We start from the raw sequence: 20,660 nt of genomic DNA on the forward strand, positions 1-20,660 counted from the left end.
TGTATGAACGATACTGCTTCAGTATGTGTGAGTAGAAGAGGGAATTCAGATAAGGCTGATAGTATTTGTTAAGATGAGTAGATAGGACACTAGATCGGTAAAAGATGGAATTCACTCATACTCAACGAAATTTTTCTGAGGTGGACTCGCTCGGAACTTGCACTCAGGAAAATTCGCTTCAAGCGGACTCATTCCACTCGCACTCACTGAGCCATTACGTACCTGGGCTTACTCAAAGTCTATTCTTGAGTGAGTTCACCAACTTATAGGTATATATGGGCTTTTAAACCTGAGAGTGTTAGTCAGTGCCACTAGTAGCCGTGACAGCGAGTGTGACACACTGCTTTACTGACTTTTGGCATCGCCTAGCGTGTGATGTTATCAAAAGCTGGCCGATGACCAATAATCCCTTGCATACTGCTTGACGGTATCAAGCTTTGACATAACGAGACTCTCGCTGTGAATGAAGGGAAGCAGTGTAAATATTAGGGATCATTTTTATTTGTTAGACGCAATTATAATGAGAACTGAACCGACAGTGTGCTAAGGAAAGTATAGATGTTACCAGGAGTAATTGTAATGTGAAGAAAGAAAAGTGAACAAAAAGACGACTTGCCGCAGGCAGGGATGAATGCACATTGGAGCTGAGGACTTTATAACAGCACAGCGGCTTTCTCTCCTCTTCCTTTTATCCCTTTGAAGTTTCGGTAGGTAGAAAGCAGCCCTCTTGTCAATGTATTAGATCCAGCAGCCATGTTTAACAATTTCTCAACACTTATAGAATAATAGAGCTTTAGCTTTTGTCTGTACTTGTATGAGTAATCAGAGCGTTTCTTTTTGTTTCGCAGCATTCGCAATGGATCAGGACATCCCGGACTACGACATGGACTCTGAGGACGAAAAATGGCTCACACAGCAGGCAAAAAAGATGGAAATCAACCCGCTACAGTTTGAAGAGATGATGGACCGGCTAGAAAAGGGCAGTGGGCAGCAGGTTGGTGACCAAGCATATTTTTCTACAAATGTGTTGCTGTAGCTTGGTTACGCAGCTGTGTCGCACTTATACGCTGCGACTACCGCCACCACTCCTGCCAATGTGGCTTTGCCCACTGTGAAGAACCAGCAGTTGCCATTTGCTCTTCACGATGGTGAATACGCAAGTTTCGAAGGACGCATTCTCTGTGCCAGTGTTTGTTTTCTTTTTCTCTTCTCTATCTTCTCTTCTGTGTTCAGAAGGGGTTGTAACGCGACATTATTCACCCCTCCACATCAGAATGCTTAAGTAAGCGAGTTTTAGTATGGAGCTCATACTCATGGTTTGATCCCTGATTGGTGCACTTAGTAGGTACATCACATCTTGTTTGGGGTCTTTGTATGTAATGCGGTGTGTTCCTTTCATTTATTAATAAAGTTGTTTGAAGTGAAATTCTCAGCATACGTGAGGCCTCGTGCATTAAATCGATAAACACAAATGGAACACTGTGAGAAGACAAAGTACTGCCCTCATCACCTTTTTCACTTCCCACCGTTCCTAGAATAACAGCAAAAGTTATTGATGTTCCATCACTGGAAATAGAAAACAAAAGGCACCCGCATGTTCCTATCGGGGGAACTCAAGTAAGTGCGTTGCAAAGTGGTAGGGCTGTCACGTGAATCTTGTGTAATTGGGTAGGGTCTAGGAATGCTTAATTGTTATTTTGTCTTTATTATTAATATTTGCTGAATGAAGGAGAAGTGTTGCCTTGATCGAATGGAGGGACGTTGATGTTGGGTTATACCCGACTATTGGTTGAAGGTACTGTTGCTTCCATTGCATCTACGCGAGTCAAGGAAAGCATCAAATCAAGCGAAAGCCAAGTAAAGACTCCGTTGACTGAATTCACTGTGCGCGATCCAGTGCCTAAAAATACGGGGTGGACAGTGAATAGTTCTGCAGCGTGAGCAATCGTTTCTTTTTTTTACTAGCAGACGCTGCCTGTGCAGCCTTGTGAGGCGAGAGAGGGGGAGGGGAGCGAAAGTTTGCACGAGATGCGAGCATGCGCAGTGGGGGTGTGAACGGCGCTGCCGCCACCGGATCCGCTACGTGGCCCAGCTAAAAAATGCTCCACCTTAAAAAAAAAAAAAAACTCTGAAAGATATTTCCACAATCAGGACCTTGAAGCATAAACTTGGGTTTTTTTGTTGTTATTGTACATTCCACAGTGTACAGGTTATGCATGGAAAAATATTCTGTTTCATTTCTATCCCGTATCCGCCAAGAGCAATTCATAATTGGTCAAAATGTACTGCAGCCGCACTCACTGGAGTTGTTTGTTGCAGGATGTAACGAAAATTGCTGAGACACCCCATTGCATTCGTATGCAAAACAAAAGCTTTTATTGTAAGAGCTGAAGAGTGGCTTGTTTCGAATGGAATTGGAGGTGGCTGCCTGTCAATGGCTCAACCACTGGGCACTTCTTAGTGGGTGGCAAGAGAGAGCTTATTTTGATAATTTTATTTAATCTATTGCGGGAAAAGCTGGCACGAGACTCTATGCAATGCACAAGAAAGCAGGTGCAAGGCGGGGCTGCATGTGGGCGCACAATAAACGAGAACGAACTGTTCAACCAGGGCAACAGGGGTGTCGGTCTCTTTTCTGTCTAAACATATTAGTGCTGGAAATCCGGGAGAATGCCAACATCTTGCACACCAATACATTCCAAGGATGGACTTGCTACGCAAACATCGAGGCGTCCTTCGCAGTGCCACTACCGAACTCCTGTCCAAAACCAGCTAGATCCTCGTGCAAGATACATTACCGTCTACCGCCAATTTGCAGAAAATCATTCACGGGCGTCGTGACAAAGATTCAGCTTTGCCAAACGGGATAAACAGATTACCGATGCCCTCGACGGCGTAGATTTGCCAGAATTTGACAATGAAGAGATTGTGAGGGCTCTAAAACTACCATGAGAAGATCGTGAAGGTCATCAGCAGGCTTTGATCCGCAATGAACGCGTGTGCATCAGTTAGCTTTACCGTCCTCAAAGCCGACCAACCGGGGCACGCTGGTAGGAGCGACAAATCCAGCAACTTCGTGGGAGCTGCCTGCTTCAACACCACCGGCCAAACCATTGTTGATCGCAGTAGGACATAAGCGCCAAGCTTGCGAGCCCCTCTGCCGAAGCTTCCAATGCCCATCCCTTCTACGGCGAGAACCGTGAGTGGCACGGGTTCTGGGAGCATGATGAGGCGACCCTCTACACGCACCCCTATATCACTGGTTTGGAAAAGTTCAATTACTTAAAGACAAACCTAGCCAGTGCTACGAAGCGGGCCATTGAAGGGATACGCCTGACAGAAGCGAACTACAATGTCACCGTCAAGGTGCTCACCAAAAGGTTTGGCCAAAACGATCTCCTCATCGGTGACCACATTGACAGCCTCCTCTTCATCGAGCTAATCAAGACATCTTTGCAAGTATCAGGACTATGGCACCTGTACAAGCTAATACAGTCCCGGACAAGCTGTTTGGAGACCGTTAGTATGTCGTCTTAAGAGTACACTGTTGTTTTGCACCAGGTGCTGATGTCCTCATTGCCAGAAGACCTGGCAATCCAGTATTGAAAGTGCACGAAAACAGACGCCGCGCACTCTGAAGTACAATCAAGAGACAACTAAGTTTAGGCAATCTTGAGGTTCTTTCAAGTGGAAGTCGAAAGCAGAGAGGAGTCACGCAAGCAACCCGCTGCAGGGAAACTGTCAACGAACCGTGATACTGCAAACACCATGACGCCGCATCATCTTCCACCCACACTAGCACCAAAACCATGTTCATCATCGCCAGGTGCCAATTCAAGACCTTAAGAGACTACGTGTTCACTCTGCGGCATCTCAAGATACTTGTTGCATGATGACCAAGCCACGCCATCAGAGGAGGAAGGACGCGGCGGACGTCCATGGAGGCAGGACATCTTTGGGACGAGCCTCCTCCACCTGATGTCCAGAACTTGTGCAAGAGGTCTACATTAGAACTTGCCGCTCTGTCTGACTTCCGCATTGTCTTTTATTGACATCTCAAAACGATGAAGGCATGACAGCATTACTGCCCTGTGACGCAACCTTGGAAGGATATCGAAGATGCATGGGCACTGACAGGATCACAGCTCCTAATCGCAAAATGCGTCCAGGAGTACCAGGAAAATTTGGCAGCTGTTGGCCTGCCTCTATCATGCATGTCTCGCGAAGCGGTGTGAAGTGCGAGCAGCTTTTCCGAGCACCGAAAAGAAGGAAGACAGAATATTTGCTTTCTCTGCATTCCGCTCATCACTGCCAGGCACCGTCATCGTCTTACCTGTGCTTGCTTTTGTGACAAGAACAACGTGCCAGCGCTGCAAGCGAAACTCGATAGTATGGTCAACATGTTTTTTGGCAGGGATGGCATCGACATGCATTTCGAACTCACCTACCCAAACGTCTATGAGGTTCGGCACACTGCAAATTGGCATTGGCTGTGTCTACTGGAAACAACAAGTGACCACACTGCAACCCTGGAGGATATTGAATCTAAAGGTCCCTGGTTCGATCCCGGGTTTCAGCACCAATATGTTGATGCAGAGAAGAGACCAACCCCCGCGTTGCCATGGTTGAACACTTCGTTCTCTTTTATTGTGTGCTCACGTGCAACCCTGCCTTGTTCCCGCTGCTTTGCACATCTTGTGCGTAGCATGACTATACCTCAAATAAGTTGGAGACGTCCCTCAAAAGCTTAATTCTCACCAAACACCAATTGGCCGTCCAGCAGGCCCACGAAGCGGCTGCCAGGTATTCCCTGTCAGTACTTACGTAGGAGACGCCCGCTACGCGTGTCCTGCAGGACAAAAATAAAGTTTTTACATTCCATTACATAAGGGTGGTGAAGAAAAGTCGGGAAAAAGAAGCAGTGAAAAAATGCTGGTGCCCATGGTTTTTCATCACAGATACCTGTTGTCTTGTGTGGCATCGCGCAAGTGTCCCCCCAATCCCTTGTTTTTTCACCATGGTCTGATCATGAGTGCCTCAATGAAAGTGTCGAAAAGAGGGGTGCACTGCAGTGAAGCTTTAACTCTCTCATGAGAACTATGTGGCTGTAGGAATGACACTAATAGGGGGAATGTCGTGTGAGCAGTATTTCATTGTCAGTAATAAACAAGCCCACTCATACAAACTGTAATTAAAAGAATATTTCTTGCAAAAGCATTTTGAGAAGTGACCAAACCTTTTCCACCTTTCCCCTCATGTACAGTGTGACACTTTCTCATGTAGATAGGTCATTTGGTATGACTACCTAGGTAGTTAAATCAGGTTCAATGGCACAGGGATAACTGGAATTATTATCTTCGGTTGTGCAATTAGCTCCATCGTAGACTCGATCAAGGAAGAGGGGTATGTGACACCCTCCAAACTGGCTGCACTTCTAAGAGAGCCAAGGGCATTGATACCTTTTTAAAACACTCATTGGGTAACTACTGCAAGCACACTTGCTTGGTACCCACTAGGGCATTAATTTTACTCTTGGGTAGTAGGCTGGCATTGGCTATGCTATTTTTCGTCATTCTTCTGAGAAGCGTGGTATCCACTAAACACTTGCAAGGGATTTTGTGCCAATTGTCCATGCTGTGGCTGACGAGGATTAGGAATTATGGCTAAAGTGTGTAAGTGCCACAGTTAATAGGGAAACAAGAACAAACTTTTGTTATAAGTTGGAGAATTGGATGGCCCACTCATTACACTGTTCGCATTGTGCGACGACTGGTTGATCTTTCGCTGTTGTAAAACTCTTTATAAGTCGTATTAACGTGATTGCTTTTCCGACATCAAGCCTGCCTAAGGCAAGTTTAACAACAGTTTACAAGCACCGGCATAACTCAGTGATAGAATATTGGGCTGGCACCCAGCGGACCCAGGTTGAAGCCCCACTTAGTCATTTGTGCAAGGTTTTTTTTTTTTTCTCATTTCGCGCGATGTGGTTATGGACACCGGCGGCGGTACACAACACTCAGAGACAGAATGGGATCCTTGTCATCTCCTCTCATTAGCACCTGCATAACCCGAGTGGCCTCGCGTTGTACCGCGTCCATATTTTGTAGGAATAACATTCAACTAAGCGGCGCTACCAGGCTGTGCTCTCGACTCTCTATGTGAAATTACCACGCCGCAAGCTAACACGGTAGTCGGAGTCCGCCGGATGTGGTACGGCACTCATAAGTGTTATGACTGACAGAGCCATACTGCTGGTCTGTGCTGTGTTATGTTTGCTGTTGGCATCGTCCATTGTATCGGCGTTCTCTCCTCGTTTATCGACCTCTCTGGGAACGGAGACCATCGTCTCGTCGCCCCACATCTGGGGCGCGGGCGCATTGTCGGAAAGTGGGTGTTCGGGCGGCAAAGGTGCCTGTGAGCTCGCCAGCCGTACTGCTCCCCAGTGCTACTCTATCGCAGTTGGCAGTTTCGTTTCTTTTTTATTTTTTTTAAGTGCGCGCTAGCGAGCTTGGAGACTCGTGCCAATGGTGGGAGTGGGTTATCGCAGATCTCTATTACGCCCCTCCCCTTCCCCCATTCTCGAGCATCGTTTCACCATTACCGTAATGGAGTGGCTTCGCGAGCTCGGACGAAACGCAGTGGACGTCTGGCGCGATTCTCGAGCATTATTGTGTACTTCTCGTCGCATTCACCTCGCCGTTGCCGTCGTGCTCTCCAGCCTGGCGCTGACCTGCCCCGTGAAGGCGTTTTTCTTTCTTTTCCGGTGTGTATCGGGTGGTGCACTTGTGAGGGAGAGGCAGGGCGAGAGGAGCTCGCGCGTCTGTTGGCGAAGCGCACGACTGGGCAGCGGCTCGCGTGACGCCGCGTTCAAGGACGGACGCGCACGTTCGTACGAAAAAAAGGGGGAGGGGGGAGAAAGGTGTGCAATCACGTGCGGTGGTGAAGAGGCGGGGGGGGGGGGGGGGGGTTCGCTGTGCCGAATGTGACGTCAGTTCACCTCTCTGCCCTTTCGCACCGTACCCCTGCCGTGTTTTCTCTTTTTTTCTCTCCTTTTTTTTCCCCCTCCGGCTTCGGTGGCGTACTCCGACCACCATACTCCGACGATGATACATGCGGTGAGGCCGTAAGGCGGGAACGTATCCTTTCGCCCTGTACTGGATGCGGGAGTGGTAGCTGACTGCTTTTTTGTTGATTTATCCTTCTTTCGTATCTTTCTTTTTCTGTTTACGGCTGAGCAATTACACTGCGGGATTGCGCAGCGAAAGAACGAACGGCACCTAAATGTCGGCGTTACATTTTTTTTTCGTTTACATTTATTTTCAGTCGTGGCTTGATGCACCTGCTTTGCCTTTCTGTCGAGTAGTACATCAGTTTTTGGGCTGATACCCTATGTGGCATAACGAAAAGGGGGCTGCTCCCGGAAATAATGTAATCCCTTAGTACCGTCGTGGGAATTTCTGCGCATTCTTTTCTCTCAATTTTTCTCTAGCCCCGGGTAGGCACATATTATTCGTGAACAGCCGATTTTGTAGTGTTTTGCTCGCGAAACTTTTGTTTTCTGTAGATTTCGATGCAGTGCTGAAGGCCTCGTGGATACGACTCGGCATAATATTACAATTTTTCGCCGGAATTGGACGGCTGCGGAAAGGGACGTTTACTGGCAGTGGCGTAGCCAAGGTGGTGGGGGGGGTTTAACCCCTCCCCCTTTGTATATACACGCACACATACAAACGCACGCAGAAACATAAGTTACGGTTGAATCCCCCCCCCCCCCCCAATAAAAGTAAATTCCTAGCTACGCCCCTGTTTACTGGTACTTCAAAAAATCGTAGCACTATGTATTGTGGTGTACTATAGTTTGAAGGCATTCCAGCGAGCCACCAAACAGCGTACAGAAAAATCGCTACTGATCTCGGTGCGATCATCAGTTGAGTTAGAAAACGGCGGCAGCTTTCCTAAATTCATTGTACTGTTTCCTTTTTTTTATTTTACTGACATTGAAACGAAGAAGGTTTAGCATGAGCTGGCGAGCTGTTTGAACGTTGCTTTGATTTGTGTAGTGTCGCGCGATCTGTCCCGATGCCACATGAACCTTTGCTCTTAGAGGAGTACTGACACGAATTTTTAGTACACTTAAATCGTCGCTCAAAATAAGAACAAGGTGTCGAGGACCTTTGAAAGAGTATTGTGGTGCCTGGGAATGCATCGCATATATTCTTAATATTGCTGCAATAAAATTTACACATTTCCAGTTTGGGCGGCTTCTCCGCGACGTACTAGCGGTAGATCCTTTACGTGCTCGTGGTACGCGGGAACAACAATGAGTGAATTATCGTCCGGTGACCCTGAATGTGATTTCGGCGATTTAGGTGGCACGGGGGACGCAGAATCCGCAAACTCAGTGGGACGGTGTTGACTCGTCGGGATAATTGATGTCCATTACAGCGGGGCCAGCCTGCTGATCCTCAGCCACGATAACATTAAAACCAAAGAAAGAAATTATACATGTTGGCTGGTTCCAGCGTGTGAAGAGTGTTGACACTTTAATATCAAGGAAACGAAAAAAAAAAGAAATTACCGTTTTGCGATGTCCTTAAATATCGTGAGTACACCTATGAAGTTTGTCACAAAGTGCGCCCATTTTCACACGTCTCGGAGCTTAAGTTGGGTAATACGACACCCGTACGATTCCTATTAGGGAGTTTTAGAATACTGTTTTCAAGCGCTGCGGGCGTAGCGGGTGCCATATGAGTTTTAGAATTGCGTTTGCCCTGCTGCAAACCGCAACACACGATCGCCGCGACACCGTATAGCCTCGAAACCAGCGCTTGCAGGCCACATGCGGGTCGCCATCGCCGCCCGCTATTTCGGGCATGGGTCGTAACGCAAACGCAGACTCGCATTACGACGCATGCGCAGTGGCAGCGACTGCACTGCAAGGGCTCGCGGTGCGCTATTCCAAAACTCCCCATTCTACAACCCCCTACTTTTGCGCGAACAGTCTGCGAGTGGCCGCGTTGTTATTGAAAGCGCGAGGATTGTTGTCGCCTACATATGCGACGTTTAGTCCTGTGAGACTTCGCGAAAGGAAATCCGAATGTTGCCGGGCGTGTAATAACGGGCGGGCGTGTAATAGCGCACCGCCAGCCCTTGTGGTGCGGACTCTGCCACCGCGCATGCGGCGTAACGCGAACCGCCGTTTGCGCTTGCGGTTCGACTGCAGAAAATCCTGAATTTGCGGCGAAATCAGGCTATAGGTGGCAGCAACGTCCCCGTGCAAGTGTGGATAGGCAATCAGCGGCGCGTATACAAATACAGGCAGCGGCGCTTTGTTGCATGTGGTTTGGACCTATTGTCAGTGGAAAAAATGCGTTGACTATACTTTACTGTCAATATCTACGCTCTTCTCTACCCCTTATACGCATGATTTTTTTTTTCTCTCATTCTGTTCATCATGAAATGTGGGACAGTCGATAAGTCTAGTCAGGCCCCGCCGCGGTGGTCTAGTGGCTAAGGTACTCGGCTGTTGACTCAGAGGTCGCGGGATCGAATCCCGGCTGCGGCGGCTGCATTTCCGATGGAGGTGGAAATGTTGTAGGCCCGTGTGCTCAGATTTGGGCGCACGTTAAAGAACCCCAGGTGGTCGAAATTTCTGGAGCCCTCCACTACGGCGTCTCTCATAATCATATCGTGGTTTTGGGACGTTAAACCCCACATATCAATGAAATCATAAGTCTAGTCAGGAAAGCTTAGTGGCTGACTGCGCTTTCCGCTAGACTGCATTTACCACGTGTACACACATGTTCTTGCACCCGTAAAAATCTTATGTAAAAGTTCAGCAGAAAGCTTTTATCGATGGATTACGTGCATGACGGTGCTACAACAAACGCCTGGTTAATGGGACAAGCCTGTTTTTTTTTTTTTTTTTTTTCACAGGAAAAATTACCACTGCTTTCCGTCGGTCATAAACAATGCCATACAGATGTAGAAACCAATGTAAAATATATGAAATTTTCATTGAAATTATACGACGTTATATATAAAACATGCCGTCTGAATTAATTTTCAACGTCTGGGCTCTTTAAAGCATTGCTAAATATAAGCAGACGGTTGCGCACGGTAACACATTTGGTTTTAAGCACAGTGTAAGTACCGAAGTCTCACAGTTTTTGTGATAGTAATATTTCTATGTCGTGGTACCACTGCCAGATAAACACAAATAAGGCTCCCCGCATGATCGTTAAACTACAGTGCTGTAGTTGTATACTTAGCAGCAGCGTGCCAGTGTATGGCCTAGAGCCTTTTTTTTTTTTGTCTTTTTTAGCAATTGAGTCACTATAACACGCTTCAATCACACAGCATTTAATAGTCCTCATGTTTAAGAGGATGCCAAGAGCATTTTTCGGTGTGCTAGAAATGGAAAGCAGCACTCACTCTGATTCCGGTGAATGGAGGGTACGATGACAATAAACAGCACTCTTGAGAGTTTCACTCGCTGATTGTATTACAATGCATTAGCAGCCGCGCAAGACCAAATGCTTTTGTACGTCGTTTCAGGCATACTTAGAAACAGTTACACCCGCGCTGACGTGACCGGACAAACCACACTTTGAGAAGGAGCATGACGTACGCGCACGTAGAAACAAGACGTCGCTAGCAGACGACGAAAGGAGCAATCTACACTTCACCGTTTCGGCCAGTTGCCGCCAGGCGGCGCCTCTGCTCGATCTCGCGGCCATTAGAGTGCGACCCACAAGGCCTGGAAAATGCTGGTGTCGAGGCTATGGTGTAACGCTGCTGTCAAGGCTAGGGGCAAACGCCACTCAACACCCGCTAGATTCTCAAGGCCTTTTCGATGGTTGCGTGACGTCACCCTGTGGGCCTGTGAGGGCGCTACGTTCCGGTATTTCAGAGCGCCCCGCTCGCTTTTACTGGTGTTGTAATAGTCTGTGATGGGTGCGAAATATCATGTCATGTATTCGAGAAGCTTTCTCGAGCACAAGGGAAGTATTCTGAAGGTAGTTTCACTCTCGTAAGAAGAAACCATATGACATAAGATAAGCTTTATTCAGTTCAAACATCACTTTTTCTTCAGTGTTGCTGATTTCTGTGCTGAGGCCTTCTTTTGCACATTGTCCTGGATGCTGTCATTTTTCAGCCTGCAGACGTTGTTCAAGACAACATTGGTTACTGTGCAAACTACCAAACGAGGATGGATAGTTTGTGTGATGGGGCCATTTTGGCATGTATTAATGTCGGTCTGTGGTTTCAACAAAGGAAATGCCAGAGAAGTGACACTACCGCATTGGTCACTGCAGTAGAGAAAGTCTTTGATGTATTCTCCTAATGACGATTTCTGCAAACTACAGGTTTTCCCACACACTTTAATCCAAGTGCCAGCCTAAATAATATGCACACCATTGAAATAATCTGAGCGCCAAGCTCTTTAAATCATGTGCCAAACATTTAGTCTAAGCACCAACATATTTAATCCAAGCGCCAAGTCCATCAGGCCACGTGTCAATGAATTTAATCCAAGTGCCATCGTGTTTAATCCAATTGCAAATGACTTTAATTCAGGTTCCAGTCATTTTAATCTATGCACAAAAAGCAGAATACGGGGCGTAAAAACAGCATTGCAATTGAAACACAGTTCCAACATTATAAAAGAATAGTCGGAAGCTAGAATAAATAATTATTGTTAGTATTTGTCTCTAGTATTCAAGAAAAAAAATTACTGCTGCAGTTCGCTCGAAGCGTGTTTGGAAGTGCTTATACTTTGCTATGTACAAGTTCGTAGATCAGTGCCTGGCCCAGGTGAAGTAATTTTAATGGCAACGGAAAAAGAAGCAGGAACATGTTAACGACTATTTTGTGTTCCTCAACAAAGCTAATGATTAAATTTGTGCATGACTGGGCCAGCTCATGTTATACGAAAGACAGAATACGGTTATGGGAGGGCTGTAATGCAACCAAGATGTGGAAAACCTGGCCGTGGGCAGTATACATGCTCAATAAATTAAGGAGCCCTCTCAGGGCAGAGCGAATTAGAGACGATTCGAAGAGGTTTTCATCTTGCAGTGCACATAAGACGTAAACTCGTGATACTGATGTGAAAAACGGAAGTCATATTTTACATTCATATCGGCTATTATCTTTTTATTCAAACAAAATTATGTATATTCGATGAACGCGTGTTTCAAGCAAACATGCTTCAGCAACACTAGAGTCGTCTTTTACATGAAAACAGGAATATCTCCTTTGATGCTTTTATAAAAAACTTAATTCCCATGAACCCAAATAAATGCAAGTTCTGTTTTAAATGGTTATTTCTGATTTCAAGAACGAATGAATGTCACTTGTCGGTCACTGTTGTTCTCACCGGGCCGAGCAGACGACTGCGAATGCTTCAGCGGATAAGTAGCCGAATGCCATATACTGAGCAGACAGCACAAATTTATGAATATGCGAGGGTGTACATGGTTAGCTGGAATAATGCAGTAGCGGTGAAGCATAGACTAACATGGACTCCATGAGCAAATACATTTAGTACCCGTAATTGCAATTATTACACACTTTTTTTTTTAATTTTGAAGCTATGACACCAAAACGTTTGGGGGAAATAGCACTGTGCACTTCATTTCATAAGCGCTAGCATGTATAGGCGAGGGAAAAGTTCTTCCGGTGACTTCATTTTTATAATATTTTGACACTTATGGTAAAATATATGTTTCTGGTGCATGGATTAAACTGACTGGCACCTGTTTAAAAACGTTGGCAATTGGATTAAACACGGTGGCACTTGGATTAAACTCACTAGCACGCAGCCTCATTTAGTTGGCATTTGGATTAAATATATTGGCACATGGATTAAATAGCTTGGTGCTCAGATTATTTCAATGACGTGCAGATTATTTAAGCTGGCACTTGGATTAAAGTGAGCGCGAAAATGTGTAACTTCGTTACCAGAACCATGTCACAGCACTACCCCAAGCACAGCACTTGGCACAGCGCTATCACAAGGAAGCCATCGGAGTTGCACTCCATTCAAAACAACAGAAAGTGAGAGATCTGGGAGAACAGTCAATGAGCATTAACGTAAGGAGGAGGATTGTTTTTGATAACAAGAAACCTTGTGCACTCGTTACTGATAGGTACTGTTCAAAAATAATTATTGCAGATCCCTAACAGCTTCATCTTGAAGTCTGTATATTTTGCTGAAGTTCTCTAGACTCAAGTGACCTGTTTATAGCTTCCTGCAAAGCAGCGCTCTCCCTTCTTGCGATCTCCCTCGCTGGCGATTGAGGAGGTGTTGGCTTTGAAGACAAGTATTTTGGACAGTTCGGAAAGATAGAAGGTACAACATTTTGCTTCAGCTTGCGCTTCTCCTGTTCTTCCTGTTCGTTCATCTCGATGTGACAGCATCATTATGAACTCATGTACTGATCGCGTGCTTTCTTTGTTATGATGTTTTTCTTCTACTCGCTCTCCTCTTACACAGATGTATTTTAGTGAAGCTGTGTCACTCATGTACTGATATTGTGTTTGTGTTTGTGCCCCTCCTGCTTGGGCCTTTTTGGCCTGCAGTATTTCACAAATAAAAAAATAAAATAAAATAAAAATAAATCCTCTGCTTGGACTCCAAAGCAGCAATTACGAGCTTCGACAAGGGCTATGTCGCTGGGACTGTGGTTAAAATTATGAACGAAGTCCATTCTATCAATACTGAAATTGGATGGTTTCCTGCTCATATTGGACAAGTGGACGAAGCTCGGTTCAACCTCAATGAGGTGACGAATGACCTGGCACGAGGACTCGCTTGCTGTGCCGGTCAGACCCGATCCGACGCCCACTACCATTCCGGGGGCTATAAAGATAGTTTAATCGCTTACAACGACATCACAAAATATTACTACTTGGGGCGTTGGCAATTCCCACTGCCACACGCAAAATTGGACAGGGCTCAGGCAGTCACGCTACGTTTACTGCAAACCAGAACTTACCCAACTCAGTATTTTCTACATAAAATTCTTCCTGACAGTGAAGTTCAAGACAAGTGTGTCGCATGCGATGGCGTAATTGGGATCAGACACATGCTGGCAGGCTGTCCCGCGACTCTCGCCCACCCCGAAGAACAATGGCTTTACTGGATAACGATGGTGCGAAGCGCGTCTTATCAAGACCAACTACGGGCAGTGCAGAAGGTCCACGATGACACCACAAGGCTCGACCTGACGGTACCGACGTGGACACAATCCGCCTCGGTCTGAAAAGACCGGGCTTCAGGACACAAATAAAGTTTTGTGAATGAATGAATAAACTCTCTACACATTAAGCACACTACACGTAGATATAACCTGCGAATAGCTGTTCCTTCATAATTATTTAATTGTGGTATAAGCACAAAGTCGGTTTTAAAGAAAAAAAATAAACGTCACAGTGATATGCGTAACATTGCTATAGAACAGATATTTTTTTTTTACACAGCACAATAAATTTTGCTATCCATGGACCGCGCAAGTACTACGCCTACGATTCTCCTTCTAAAAAAAATATAAAGAAAGCAAAAAAGGAAAAACAAAACCACCTTCGAAGGTGGGTTTCAACGTCTGCAAAGAAAGAAAATTACCTTTTTTTACTACTTTTTTTTTCTTGCATCACATCATGAGAATGTCATTTTCCTTGCTTTTCACGCCTCACATCTGGCAGTGACATGTGTATGCCGAAAAAAAAGAATGCTCCCATGGACACGAAGAACACCGAATTTAGTGCGAACACACGCCACGAGCAACACAAATTGCACACCAGCTCAGCGTACACGCATGTACTGATTTGCCCGGGCAAGTGTGCTGAGAACAGACGTGGAGGCAGTGTAGCCAGACGCTTTCATAGTTTTTCATTTGGCTCTTCTGCGTGACGTAGCGTGTGGTGAAAGGAGGGTGTGAAGAGGCCTGAAGAATTTTTTGAGGGTGTTGGCCCACTACGCCCGCAACATCTGCTAATGCTTCAGTTAATTTCCTCCTCCTCGACTAGCTTCTGACTAGCTAAGGAGAGAAGATGTTTGAGGTTCGGAATGGGTCCCGATGACTCGAGTGCACGGTGGCAGCGCGTAGGAAGAGCCGCAGTCCGCTAAAGAGACGCTTTATTGCAGCCTCAGGCCCGAGTCCAAGCCCGAACCTCCGCTCTCCATTTCAGATTCAAACATCCTATTTTCAATTCTTGGTTGAACAAAGGGTTTTCACACAAGCCAATCACACGTTGGGACTCACATCATCACAACTGAGACGTCCCCACTACGCCACTGATCGCCAAAGAAAGGGAAAACCCCTCAATGCCCTTTTTATCCGGTTCCCTCTTGGCTACGTGTTTCAATCACTTTCCACATACAGGGATTCGTGCTGGGGCCGGGAAGTAAGAGACGTCACCATCTTTTCTTAATTATGGACGCATTTAATTCAATAGCAAGTGAAAATGGCGTACACGCATACTGTCCGTGAACGACATCTCTGTTACACGAAATCGTAACACATCAGCAAATACTCGCGACACGTGAAACAGGATACATGAGTGAAGTAACGGTGACAATACAAGGGTGCCTGAATACACAGTAAACACACGACGACACAAATGATGAAGTTATAAAACCACGCAATGTCTCAACGCGCCACTTCCCTGCCTACAAAGCTCGTCTAAATTGGGTGCATAAAGTTCATCTCACGAATGGTCCGTGTTGTCAGTCTTCATCGTTTTCGTCGTCTTCTTCGTCTCTCTCAGCGATTTCTATCTTCTTTCATAACGTCCCGCAATCACTCGCTTCCTCGTTTCCCATCTCTAACTTTCATTCCTCGTCATACCATCCCTGCCTCAGTCATCATCTCATCGACTCTACTCGCTATCTCTTCACACCGTTATCTTCCTTTTCCATTCCGTCTCTCTACCATCCCAAACTCATCGCATCGTATTCCCCCGACTTCCCTCGTATCGTCTCGTAGTCCCTTTTTGTAGTACCCGACTCCGCCCTGCCGGGGCACCAAACCAATCGCCACCATCGACGCGACATATTTTCTTGTCAGTCGGAGTGTGTCGTCTTCGACGGCCGCTCCCGCGGCCCACACCAGTAGAAAACCCTCTCCCAAACAAAGCCGAGCAGGTAACAATGTATAAACTCAAGCCTCAGAGAGAGAGATGGGCGAGCTGTCCCAATCCCAAGACACTTTAATTACGGGCGAACAATGGTCCCGATGCTTCCGACAAAGTGTGTCGTCTGTAATGGCCAACGTCCGGAGTTTGCAGTGTTGTGCCGAAAAGTTTTTGGCCGAACTAATTGCCCCGATTTCTGGTACTTGATGCGCCGATGTCCAGAACGAGTCTCGACGTCTCCATGCAGCTCGGTGTCTCCCGCGAAATTCTCCGTAGCCGCTGCTTCTTCGTCATTCAACGCTGCGGGTGGCCATCCGCGCAGAATGCAGTAATGAGCCCTGGAGCCGCGGAGGCTGACGGAAAGTCAGACCGGACCCGGCACAGGTGCTGCGGCAGGGTCGCATTCCCCGAACCAACAAAAGGTGCTCTGCTGCTCCCCCATGCCACAAATCTGAAGGGTGCGCACGGATTATTGCCACCGTACACTTATTATTATTGCGCGCAGATTATTGCCACCGTCTGTAGACCACAAGGCGCCGCCCGGTCCTCGTATTTGCGCGGGGGGGGAGTGAGAACAGTAGAAATAATCCTTCCAGGTACTCCACTCCAGAATGTCCATTCGTTACACCGAAGGTTTTTTTTTTCCTTTTTTTTTATGCGTGGGTTTAAGAAACGAGCGAAAACACCCTGAAAGGACCGGGGTTCAGTCCGTGTTTGCGGGGACGTCACACAACCAATTGCAGGAACATTTTCATAACGGACACCGCATTGGTAAAAACCTTGTTACCAAATACAACACGCAAAGGGGTAGGTTCTCCCCGTGTCACTCTCCCTCCCATGCTAGGCCGTGTATCGGCCGACCTCCGTCAGTAGCCGTTCTTACGCTCAAGCTCCATCAGCTTTCTCATGAAATGTCGCTTCATAGAAGCTATCTTAAGCGTGGACGGTACACCGTGAGGCCTTCAGCGCTGACCAGGTGTGCACGCGGCAGCGAGGGGCCCCGCCATCCTAACAACAGTCAGTAATGACGTGTAGTGCAAGAGAATAAACTCGTCTCCGTGCCACCATCATGTATCGGGCAGCACAGTGGTTGCATCCCTGCGTCATTCTCAATGGCACGCGTGTTTGCCAACAATGACTTAAACTCAGACGGCGGTGCTTGGCCTGTTTATTGCAAGACGCTCTTCCGAGTAGGCTTTCCCCTTCTTGTCCCAAACAGAAGCGACCTTGACGGCTCTGCTCGTGAATCGCGTGAACGAAGGAGTCTCCTTTATTTCCCGTGTGCAGGTCTCTCGCCTTCGCCATTGTGGAACGAATCAGCTTCCTTAGTTGACGGGGCGGGAACTGGCTCTGCGGTTTGCATCAGCCGCATTAATTGCACTGCATACAACACGCCGGTAATTGTTGCCTCATACTAACTGCTTCTAACTAAAACTTGCTAGTATCACCAGAGGCGGGATTGCTCGAAAACTGGGCCACAACTTAGTCTTGGCAGAATGCATTTTTTTTTCATCTTAAGTTTGTTCTAGACAGTGCCAAGTAGTACGTCAATGAAAGGGAAATAGATGAGGGGATAGGTTAACGATGTACCCCCTCCCCCCCTCCCACAACTTTAATTTTCCAGCAGCCAATGATGGGAAATAGGAATTGGGGGGGGGGGGGGTAGGATAGATGAACTAACGCTTGAGAAAAAAAAAAGAACATTGGGAGATAGAGCTGTTACCCTCTCCCCTTTTTACAACCCCCCCCCCCCCCGCCTAAAGTCAGTATGCAAAGAATGCACTCACACCGAACTACACATATTGCTATTATCACTAAGGTTCTGAAGAATTGGGCCATGATTTATAACTGAATATGCAGTTTCTTGTCACACCTTCCTGAATAATAATATGTGGGGTTTATCATGCCAAAACCACCATATGATTATGAGAGATGTCGTAGTGGAGGGCTCCAGAAATTTTGACCACCTGGTGTTTTTGAACATGCACCCAAATCTGAGCACACGGGCCTACGGCATTTTTGCCTCTGTCGGAAATGCAGCCGCCGAAGCTGGCATTTGCTTCCGCGATCTGCAGGTCAGCAGCCTTAGCCACTAGACCACCGTGGCGGGGTGGTGTCATACCTCCCTCTACTAAGGAATTCGTTCTATACTATTCTTCGGGACAACTTTTTTTGGCACTGCTGTGGAAGCTGCAGAACGGGTCTGCATGCCTGCTAGCGTGCCAAAAGTAGTAGTACCTAACATTGTTGAGAATTTGCTCGTTTTCTTGGTCAACTAACTACTGCCTTACATATTATTATGAGACTGAAGCAGTTATGGAGTGTTAAGTGAAACGTAATTAGATTCATTTTACAAGAGTTAAGCTCTCAAGGCGTTCGGGACGTGTCAGTCTGTGTTTTGCCACAAACTTGCCACACAGTTATCAAAGAAAGATATGGGCAAAGTGTGACACTGCAATGCACACAGAGCAATCAAAATGTTTCTTCCCCATTCACATTTTCCCTTTATATTCTTTCTTAACAAAACTGTGCCGCGAGCAAGTGAAGTTGAAACTGAAATTGAAATCAGCCGCAAGCTTTTGTGCTACTTGCAGAGTACCACAATGTGCTGAAACCTCAGTTACGTACCGTTCGCTCCATTGCCAAGGTTAGCTGTCCCGGAGTGTAACAACATTATCGATAGGAGGTGTAAGCTATTGGCCCACATTTGTGTTTAGTGGCACGAAAATGCGCCAGTATCGCAATTACTGCCTTATTTCCCAGTCGTGGAAATGGTCCAGTTCATTTTTTTTAGCTTACCTTGTTTTTGACGGCATTCTCTGAAAGTTCATTGGAAAGGCTCATGTGTGTGTTTTGAGCACCTGGACGGAGGCTCTTTTATTCTGTACCCGCCATCAGTGGCAAAGAACCGAGGCTTGTCGATTTGTTGTCTGATCTGAAATGGGTATACGCACGTTTCTTGTGCTGCTTCTAGTAATTTGTTGGTTATGATGGTATTATGATTCAGGACTAAGCTGCCGTAATATATGTTCCTACTTTTTTTTTATTTCTTGTAACAGGTGGTCACGTTGCACGAGGCAAAGACACTCCTAAAAGAAGATGACGATCTCATCATTGCAGTATATGACTATTGGCTCAACAAAAGGTTACGAACGGTATGTGTTTTACTTACTTGTTATAAGTATGTCAATTGTAGCCATTTCTGAAATGCAAAGTTTGGTGTTTCATTTTGCAGTATAAGTTGTTGCATTGTGTTCTTATAAATTTTATTTGCAGTGAAAATATAAAACATAGTTGCCGGTAACCCTGTTTCTCCATTCTCTCATTTTTTTTTTCTAGTTGCTGTTTAGTTACCCTGTTCAAAAGGTTTAATATGTATTTTTGGAAGGGCAGGAGTGGGTCAAGTTGCTTGTTAGCTCTTTCTCCCAGCCACCCTCATTATATTGGTGGAAAATGAAGAACCTAATATTATACAGTAGACTCATTAAACAGAACCTGAAGGGACCATGAAAATGTGTTACATTAAACAGTAGTTTCATTTACTGAAAGATAAACAGGGGCGCAGCGTACAAGTACAACTGTTCTATTTAAGCAGCAGTTGTTTTCAGCAGATTATTGTTTAATGAGAGTCTGCTGTATTATTGTTCTCAGTACTCCAAAACTGTAGATGAAATTATATGTGAAGAAGAAAATGTGAAAGCGTACATGCGAACAGTGAATTTTAGATCTCTGGAACATTTGAATGCACACACATATGTTCCGACATGCGCATACAACCTTCAAAAAGGTCATTGTAATAGATGCAAGCATACTTTACAAGGTTGCTACCGCTGATGGAGGTGTGCCCCACTCGATTGACGATTCTCAGCTTTGAAAATGGCTTTTGAACGTCGAAAATGCTCAGTTTAAATATGAGTTTATCCGATATATACGATTTATCAAAAATTTTACTGGCTAATGTTTATTGTCTTTTTTTTTCCCCCGTATTTATAAGAAAACGCAGAGCCCTAATTATGATCATGAGCTTACACTTGCGAAATTGCTGTGTTCGTGTGCATTCTTGGGCAGTTTAATAGTGTGAGTGCCTTTCTTTTTGCTTGTTTCCTTTAGCAATGCCCTCTGGTGCCTCAAGTTAAATCTGAAAAGCGCGATGGATCAAATAACAGTAACCCGTACGTCGCTTTTCGGAGACGAACAGAAAAAATGCAAACGAGAAAAGTGAGTATTGTCCTCGTGATTTGGATAATGCATAGCCTAATGTGTGTGTTTGTTTTGGGGCTGAGGGAAAGTGCTTGAGCTGTGTAGATTTGAAGGTGTGTTAGGACCTGCTGTCACCTTGTGCATCATATACAAATAAATGCCAAGTTGGAGTGCTAACAATTTTTTTTGTTGTGGAAATTACAGCCTTCAGGAGGGGCCCTGCAACACTTTTTCAGCAGGGTCAGTAAATGCTGCCAATCGCCAGTCGGGGCTTCTGTGAACATGAGAGCCAAACGTCGTTGTGCAGTAAGCGGCCTGAA

General features: G+C 46.0%; 1 protein-coding gene across 1 annotated transcript in view; it reads left to right on the forward strand.

Annotated features, from left to right (window-relative positions):
- The window catches only part of E(Pc) (Enhancer of Polycomb), an 81,830-nt gene that overhangs the window by 24,828 nt on the left and 36,342 nt on the right, over window positions 1-20,660 (forward strand). Inside the window, exons 3-5 of the mRNA XM_037423518.2 lie at window positions 849-994; window positions 19,200-19,295; window positions 20,251-20,358. Coding sequence (XP_037279415.2) covers window positions 849-994; window positions 19,200-19,295; window positions 20,251-20,358 — 350 coding nt within the window. The remainder of the gene's footprint in view (window positions 1-848; window positions 995-19,199; window positions 19,296-20,250; window positions 20,359-20,660) is intronic.

This window comes from Rhipicephalus microplus, chromosome 4 (genome assembly GCF_043290135.1).
Source record: "Rhipicephalus microplus isolate Deutch F79 chromosome 4, USDA_Rmic, whole genome shotgun sequence".
NCBI lineage: Eukaryota > Metazoa > Arthropoda > Arachnida > Ixodida > Ixodidae > Rhipicephalus > Rhipicephalus microplus.